This window comes from Panulirus ornatus, chromosome 39 (genome assembly GCF_036320965.1).
Source record: "Panulirus ornatus isolate Po-2019 chromosome 39, ASM3632096v1, whole genome shotgun sequence".
Classification (NCBI taxonomy): domain Eukaryota; kingdom Metazoa; phylum Arthropoda; class Malacostraca; order Decapoda; family Palinuridae; genus Panulirus; species Panulirus ornatus.
This window is the reverse complement of record NC_092262.1, coordinates 3,600,087-3,608,987: the sequence shown is the minus strand read 5'-3', so window position 1 is coordinate 3,608,987 and position 8,901 is coordinate 3,600,087. Positions and strand designations below refer to the sequence as shown.

At 35.5% G+C, this 8,901-nt stretch overlaps 1 protein-coding gene across 2 annotated transcripts in view; it reads right to left on the bottom strand.

Annotated features, from left to right (window-relative positions):
* Positions 1-3,273: 3,273 nt before the first annotated feature.
* The window catches only part of LOC139761034 (uncharacterized), a 35,125-nt gene continuing 29,497 nt past the window's right edge, over positions 3,274-8,901 (bottom strand). For both annotated transcript variants that reach the window (XM_071684788.1, XM_071684787.1), the window contains exon 4: positions 3,274-4,700. In XM_071684788.1, the coding sequence (XP_071540889.1) occupies positions 4,298-4,700 (403 nt within the window). In that variant the 3' untranslated portion in view covers positions 3,274-4,297. The remainder of the gene's footprint in view (positions 4,701-8,901) is intronic.

The following is an 8,901-nucleotide window of genomic DNA, read 5'->3' as shown; positions in this document are numbered from 1 at the left end:
TTATATTCGGTTATTTCAGCTCATTCCTTTAACACCATATCAAATCTACTTTTTTAAGAAATACCACTAAAGTGGGTTTTTGAAGTACTTTCTTATTCTTTATCGTCAATGCTCTTAAATATAAATGTCCTAAGGTAATATGTGCCAAATGTTGGGCAATTTCACCGCAGACTGAATTGCATGAGGGACAGCAGACCGGCTTTACGCAATAGTATATTGTACGTTCACACTCGTACTGAAACGTCCCTCTTTTATTTCCTTTATCTATCATTTACAATAATTACTTCAAAAATCATCTTTCATTTGCCTTAAACAACAATACTTTAAAAATTCGTTATTTATATCACTACGCTCTGTAATGTTTGTTTTATCTAACTTAATTTCCTATACATCAGGTCATATTACTCTGATATTACATATTTCTAATATTTCTTATCAAATATATTCCTAAATTCTTATATTACAACTCTCATTTAAAAGATTTTCGTCTAAAGTCATTTATTTATGTACTTTCATTCATATTTACGTCTTTTCCGTGATGTTATTAAACTCACAAACTACTCCGCCATTCATCTTACACCCCCTTTTTAACTCATTCAAGATTTACTCCTCCATTTAACTCATACTCTTTAAACTCACTCGAGAAATCCACGTTATTTACGTTCAGCCTTTTAAACTCATTCAAACATCCCTCCAACATTTAACTTCCGCTTTTTAAACTCATTCAAAAATTCCCACTATTTACGTTAAGTCTTTTAAACTCATTTAAACATCACTCCGCCATTTAACTTCTGCATTTTAAAGGCATTTTAAAACTCTAGTATTTAACTGCGACCCTTTAAAGTTCATTCATAAATTTCGGTGACTGAAATGTTTATCAACAGAAATGGAGCCGCGTAACACCTTTCATGCCCGTTTTCGCGCCGAAACTTTTCTAGCGCTGTAGCAATTCAAATACTCTTCTTTTTGGTTTAATTTATGCCTAAATTCGAAGATCAATATATTCTTTATTATTTGAAAGTGTATAGGAATGATAATAATTGTTTTTTACATTTTTTATTACTTAGAAAAAGTAGTCCGCTTTGATTTTCGGAGATGCAAGATTTTCGTGTCACTAAATAAGTGATTATTCTTTTATTCTATGTTCTAGAAATATCCATTGCGATGCTATACCAATAGAATATTATAATGATATTAATAAACTGCTTAAATAAGCCATTGTTTATATTTTTACTCAAATATTAGCCTAATTATTGAGCAGTCCTTGAATGCCATCACAAAGCTAGGCTACTAAAGATTCGTATTTTACAGCTTTAAAACCAAAATGTTTATATATTTCTCACAAATCGTAGATCTAATATTCGCTGCCGAATAGAATATCTAATATTCAATCTACATATACTAAATATCTAGTTATTTACGTAATATCCATCGTATAATCAATAAATAAGGGGACATTTCTCATACATTGTCGTGCCTTAGCTTCTCCCGTATATTACAAAGCTTTGTTATTCCCAAGCTACTTTAAATCAAAAGTATAATAAACTGAAGCTAATTGAAAAAATGTACAATAAGTTTATTTTATCTTAGATTATACGCAAGATTAGGAAACATTTCATAGGTCCTAGGCTAGGTTCGTTAGGTTAGGTCTCTGCTAGGCAAGGTTTGATCATATAAGATTGGGGTTAAACAAGGTTAGATTATCCTAGATAGATTTTAGGCAAGGTTAGGTTATCCTAGACGAACCTAGATAAGGTTAAATTATCCTAAAATAGCGTGGATATGGTTAGTTTATCTTGGGTTGGTGTTAAGCATGGTTTAAAATCATCTCAAAAACGAATTAGGCTACAATTAACCTACTTAAAGTACTTTTATTGTACTTTCATGTACGTAATTTCATTCTAAATATATTATTTATGTCCAACGAGCTATCTGTACGAGCAAACTTCCAAATTCAAAACCTGTACATTCGTGCATGGTGGTATAGCAATGCAATAGCTAAGTTCCATATCTATAGGATCCATTTAACAGACGGCAAAACACGTTACAGAATTCCAATTCATATTACAAAATCATTTAAGTTGCAGCTGGTACAGTCATTTCTATTTGAAATGACGCTTTGATGTGAGTTTCCTCCCTCTTTACGTAACTTATCTTCAAGCAGTTCATGACCACATTTTCCCCCAGTGGTGTATCGTCTTTGGTATATGCTATTTCCAAACTAAAATTGTAAAGTCCAATGCCAGCTCAAAACAGTGCATGATTATACCCCTGGTTCTCGTCTGCATGATAATGGTGATACAGGTAATTCTCCCATATACGTATAAATTCTAGGAACTTGTGCCTCCATGGCTCTCTCGCTCCATGAAAGTCAAAATTTTCCTGTAATTGAAATCCCCCATTGTTAGGATGTTCCCATGAAACAGTGCTTGTGTGTATATGGTGACTGTTCGTTACGATTGTATGTGGAGGAAATTAGATATAGAGAATATTGAGCTGTTTACATTAAAAGAAACAAATAACAAGTCACTTTAAAGGGCACAAAAAGTTACTTTATCAAAATCTATGTAGGTTTTAATCCAAGAATCTCTCCTACACACACACACACACACACACACACACACACACACAACAATAATAATGATAAATATTGGCAAAAGAAAGAAAATGAGATGCAGTTAAGCACTTTACACACGGGCGAAATATACCAACAAACAGATCAATGTAATGCAGTACAGTGGCTACAAATATGAAAATTATGAGCAAGAGAAAATTACTCTACCTATTCTGGGGCTGCCACCTAAAGCAATCATCTCTCACAACACCTTTCGAGGTATTTCAAAAGGGTAGTAATCATAAGGGACCAGTTCTGTTTGGCTGAGGAGAACCATGGAGAGGAGATGCAGATATCACATTCGAGACGTGATTTGGAGCACAGGTCCCCTTGAAATCATAATGATCATCACCCATCTCTTCCTGGTTAGTCTGGGCTTTTCAAAGGTGAGCCATCACCTTCCCAGCATCTGTAAAGAATGTATCAGCTCCAACTGTTAGACCAATGAGAGATACACACTCAGTTGTTTTCTCTCACAAAAGTTCAAACCCGGCTTTGGTTGTTACGGTCTGCCTTGCAGATATGTATTGATATAATAAAGGTTAACATTATGATTAAATACAATACATACAAACTAACACAATTTCTTCAAAGGTAAGTCTATTTCTTATAAGCTATGTCATGAAACACAGTATTGTAGGATTAAGATAAACTGCATAAGTACTTACACATTTATTAAATAACACATAATGCAAATTTAAGTTATTGATTATTATAATGATATAATGGAAAATGTACTTATCTCCTAACATCCTAAAAGCTGAAATCTTTCGAGTTATGAGTATATATACTTTTTAGGTAAAAACCTTGAAAGTTTGAGGCATTGTTGGAACGTATTGGAGATTAAAATCATAGTTCTTATGATAGATAGACGAATTTTTGGCATTAAGAGTAAAGCTTTTGGTAAAAGTAGACTATAAAGAGGAGTATAGGATTCTTCTCTGAGGAAGGAATTCTTAAAGGACGTACTGAGAGGGTTGGAGTAGCCTATTGTATTAGAACAGGAAGGATATATTATTGTCTCATCAGAAAAAGTGACGTGGATCTTTCCCGTGAGGCTGGAGGTCAATTATATGATAGATGAGGTTAAGTTAGATGTGATTAGATTAGGTTGGGTCATCATATTGGGGTAGATAAAGTTGGGTAAATAGATTAAGGTAAGGCTAGATAAGGCTGGGAGGTTGAGTTAGAATGAATGGGGTGGTGAGGTCAAGTTAGGGATTTGTAGCTAATTTCGGCAAGAATTGCTTAGATTAAAGAGGGTGAGTTAGGTTAGATTAAGTTAGGTTCGGTTAGGTTAGATTTCTTTTGGTTAGATTACTTTAGATTTGTAGGGAGCTACTGTAGGTTGGATGAAATTGAGTGGTTAAGAAAATGAGGCCCAAAAATCATGCAGAAGAGCAACGTCTCCTTTCATGATACAACAAAATATCCTTTAATGTTCAACAGTTTAACTGGAGGGCGTCTGTCAGGAGAGAGATAAGAGAGTTTGTCATTCCTATCCCAGTTTTGAGACTTAAGACAAACCCATCAACCCTACATGAGACGAGACTTCAACTGGAACTCTGTGCTGTTTCGTGTACTCACACCCCTAGCGATATATCACAACAGTTTCATATCTTCGTTATATATTCATTTAACTTCCCTATAGCGATTAATATTCTCTGTTAAAGAGTACAGTAACTAAGGTGCTATGTCCCCTGCACCAGATCCTTCAAGATGGGCTGACGAATCGTCTGTTGGGAATATATGTTCAGTCTTGGCCTCCCAGTCATCCTCATCTTCTGTGTCACTCGTTTCACCGTCCATAATTGAATTTTCCGTGGCAGGTTCAGAGGTATGGTCAATTATTTCCGTGGGGGAGGAGGTGGCGGCGCTAGGAGGAATGTCTATGTCGACTATGTCATCTCGAGTGGTATTTGGTTTTATAGGATGGGATTCCTTCTTATGTGGTTTGGATTCTTCGCGTTGTATGTCAGCCAGGACGGCAACGGTGGCTCGCGTGCGCGTCAGCACACCCTCCAGCTCACTCTCTTCTTGCCAGATTTTCTTAGAATTCAGCCTTCCAGAGAAGTTGACAAGTAATCTAAAATATACAATAAATCACGAATTACAGATGAATAAAGAGATAACATTCATCCTACTCCAGTTCCAATACTTATGCCTCATTGATTGGCTTGAAATATGTATATTTCGAGCCATTAATTTGCATTTTTTGAGTAAAAAGATAATTTAACATATAATTTATGTTTCCTCAAAAACATAATGTTTTGCTGTTGTTCAGGTGTGAGCTACGTGATACTTGAATTGATCTGTATAATGATATTCGTTGTAGAATCTTGGAGTTTGTGTAGTTGGCTAGGATTTCGTTGTAGCTGTCTTGCGTATATTGAAGTGACTACGAAATTATTAATGGTAACGATACGTATATATGGAAGGTACATACACTTGGCCATATTGGGTTGTAGTAGTAGAATATTAAAGGTTATTTGCGAAATATCTTCTTATTTGGTTGAAGTTATACCACCACACATATGTAGAAGTTGAATCATTTGATGCATCGTATATGCAAATCATCAGAAAAGGATGCGAGTTCTAGGTGAATCTTGATTTAAATATATATAAATCACACATGAGCTACAGTTCCGTCAACCCTGAGTATTACGTCGATGGATTAAACATCATTTAATATCCAAGATTTTCTTAATCATCACTGTATAGTCTGAGGACTTAATGATGATCAGAGAAGCATTATTAAATGGTAATTACGAAATGAATATTGTTGATCGTGTGGTCTACAGTGTCAGTTTAAATTTACAAATTTACGATAAATGATTTATGGGAAGTAGGTCCTTTGTGTGTGATTTTTTGGCGCTAAAGCGATACGTAGTCTTGACGTAAGAATGACGTAGAAATCAACTTATTTTTGATATAGTAATAATCAGAGTAGAATTTTAAGTTATTAGTATAGTTTTAGATGATAGGGTTGTTACTGAAGAGTGAAGCTATTATAATATTTCGTGATAATGACGCATAATTGAAGTGAAAATGAGGGAAACTGACGTCATTAGATGGGCGTCTTTGGGGCGTCCGCGTCTCCGGCGCTTGGCGTCACTTGAGATGGAGACTTGCGACGCTCTGGGGTGTGTGTCATGTCTTACGTCCGTGTCGGATTTCTGGGTGTTTCCAGGTCTGTGTGAGCCATCAGGAACCCCCAGTTGGACCTGTGGGATATCCTGTGGCCCTTACAGTCCACTGGGGCTCAACTGAGGCGTTAAAAACCTGTGAAACTCGAGAAATTCTCATGTGTCGATTGGGACTGGCAGCGGCGGTGGAGGAGCCATGTGGCCCTCGAAAAGGAAGGTGAGTTACGATGTCTTATTGCGCTTTTGCGTCGCCTTTCGAGTTTCCTCTTTGAGCACACAGTGTCGTAACGTTGGGCAGACATATTGACGTAGAGTTTGGGCAAGGACGAAATAGGAAGTGACCCCCATTTTTTTTTTTTTGATAGGTCGTGAGGCGCCTTGGTTCTCTCCCGATCGTATACCAGTATATCACGACGTGTCGCTTGGACGTACGAGGACGTGATGTCGTAAGGGTCGTATACGACGACTAGATGTGTCTGCGATTAAGTGAAAAAAAATCAACATTGAATCCATCAAAAAAAAGGTAACAATTTCTGTTCTTTATTTTCTTATTGTACGTTTGTTTGTTTGTCCACACACCGCCCACACCTTTGTTAGTTTGTGTGGTTTGTCCGACAGGCCATAAACTACTTAGCATTAGCTAACGACGTAGTTTAGTTAGTAAAGGAAGATGTGGTGACCCGCGGGGTGTAAATATGTCGAGATGCGACCCTTGTTATGTGGAGGAGCGGCCATTACGCTGAGCAACCTCGTATTTACCTCATCATTATCTAAATCTAAACTAATAATTCACCACATTGATTTAGAAATATCGGTCAAGAAAATATTGGTAGATATATATACATATGCAAATAAGGATAAGTAGGAAATATCATGTTTCCTTACAGGAAAATAATGATGGAGTGTTGGACTAAGCTTTGCCATAGCGAAATCAAGACAGTTAATCAAAGATAATTAAGGGATTAAAGCTTACTGTAGAGTCAGGTTCAGTTATTTCGAATTTACTGAAATTGATTTTGATATTATAATATTCTCCACAAATAATTGGACAAAATATATTAATGAATTACGAATATTAGACTTGGTTTACCATGACTTCCTTCATACTGAGCGAATTTTAACTTAAAAAAATAACCAATTAAACTTTACGAAGGAAATATAATAGAAAAATAGTTTCAACTACGAGTGAAGGCTACCCAAATACTTGCGAAGCTGACACATGAATTGTAAAGATAATTTACGAAGACATTTTAGTAAATTTGTTAATGTGTATTGGTTATCCAGTCTTTACTGGAGCCAGGCATGGCGTTGATATATGTTTGTTATATTTCTGCCTCTCGCTAAGGGTGTATATAAGCCAGGCTAACTGAATCAGATTAGATAAATGAACATGAATACGAAGGTGTGGCTCTGTGTCATTGTTGCCCACTGGAGGGTAAGTATGTTATGATTTTTTTCCTTAAATGAATTAACAAATTTATATAACTGTAGGGAATTATTATTAACATGATGTGCTTTAAAATATCTTTACAAGTTTACTCATTTTTCTATGTTTTATGTTTAAGGCAACCTTTTAAGAAACGTGTATCTGTATATACGACAGGGCAATTATTTTGAGGTTACATTTTAAATTATGTGATGTTATCTAACATTTTTATACAAAATGAAATTATATTAATACAGTTTCAACTAGAAGAAAGATATATAGGAATAATTTACTAATGAATTGTGTGTATTATATATATATATATATATATATATATATATATATATATATATATTATATATATATATATATATATATATATATATATATATATGTAATTTTCTATACGAAATCGCCGTCTCCCGCGTTTGAGAGGAAGCGCAAGGAAACAGACGAAAGAATGGCCAACCCACCCACGCACACGTTTATATGCTATGGTTTCGGTGCATTATTACATGACAGCTAGAGACTGAGTGTGAACGAATGTGGCCTTTGTCTTTTCCTAGCGCTACCTCGCACACATGCGGGGGAAGGGGGTTGTTATTTCATGTGTGGCGGGGTGGTGACGGGAATGAATAAAGGCAGCAAGTGTGAATTATGTACATGTGTATATATGTATATGTCTGTGTATGTATATATATATGTATACGTTGAAATGTATAGGTCTGTATATGTGCGTGTGTGGACGTGTATGTATATACATGTGTATGTGGGTTGGCTGGGCCATTCTTTCGTGTGTTTCCTTGCGCTACTTCGCTTACGCGGGAGACAGCGACAAAGTATAATAAAAATTTGTATATGTATATTTATGTATATATATATATATATATATATATATATATATATATATATATATATATATATATATATATATATATATAATGTTTACGATGATTTCCCCTTTATATGTAAATGAAATGAGAAAGTGCCTTTGGGTTTAAAGAAGATTTCTGTAGGCTGTTGAAGTCATATCTTATGGAAATATATAGTTCACAAAGAGTGGCTTTAAAGCCTAGTGAGAACTAAGCGACTAAAGCCATTCCAAGAATGAAGCTTCGAACTAATGAAACCCGAGACTTCAGTGATCTGTACCTTCAAAGTCTTTGAAACCTCTACGAGACATGCAGAAGCGAAAACAAACAAATGTAGGAGGGAGATTTTAAAAATTGTTAAAGTAATTAGTTAGCATGGAGTGGAAACTTGACAAAGTTTTGAGTGAGTGTAAGTTTTTAAGATCTGCTACGCGGACAAAATCGAAAGGATTCGAAGCTTCGTTGGGACGTTTCGAATCATATGAACCCTATCTGTGAACCTTTAACTCGTACGTAGTAGAGAGAATGGGAAGCGAGAAACTTTTGGCTAAAGTGATCTTGGCCAAAGTTGAAGTCATTAACAGGAGCTATTCTTGAGGTAATCATGGCGAAAGTGGGAGTAATTAGGGATCAAATATGGTTAAGAGTGGAGCTCATTAGTGTCAAGACTTGATTATGAACCACTCGACTGATACTTCGAAAAGCCTGTTCGTTCGAGTCATGAATACAAGGGAGAAACATGGCGATAAATTTTTTATTTTTTTGAGAAATTCGTTGATAGGGAATGGGAAGGCGATAACAGATATACTCTCCATTTTTTTCATGTATTTCGCGATGTATATT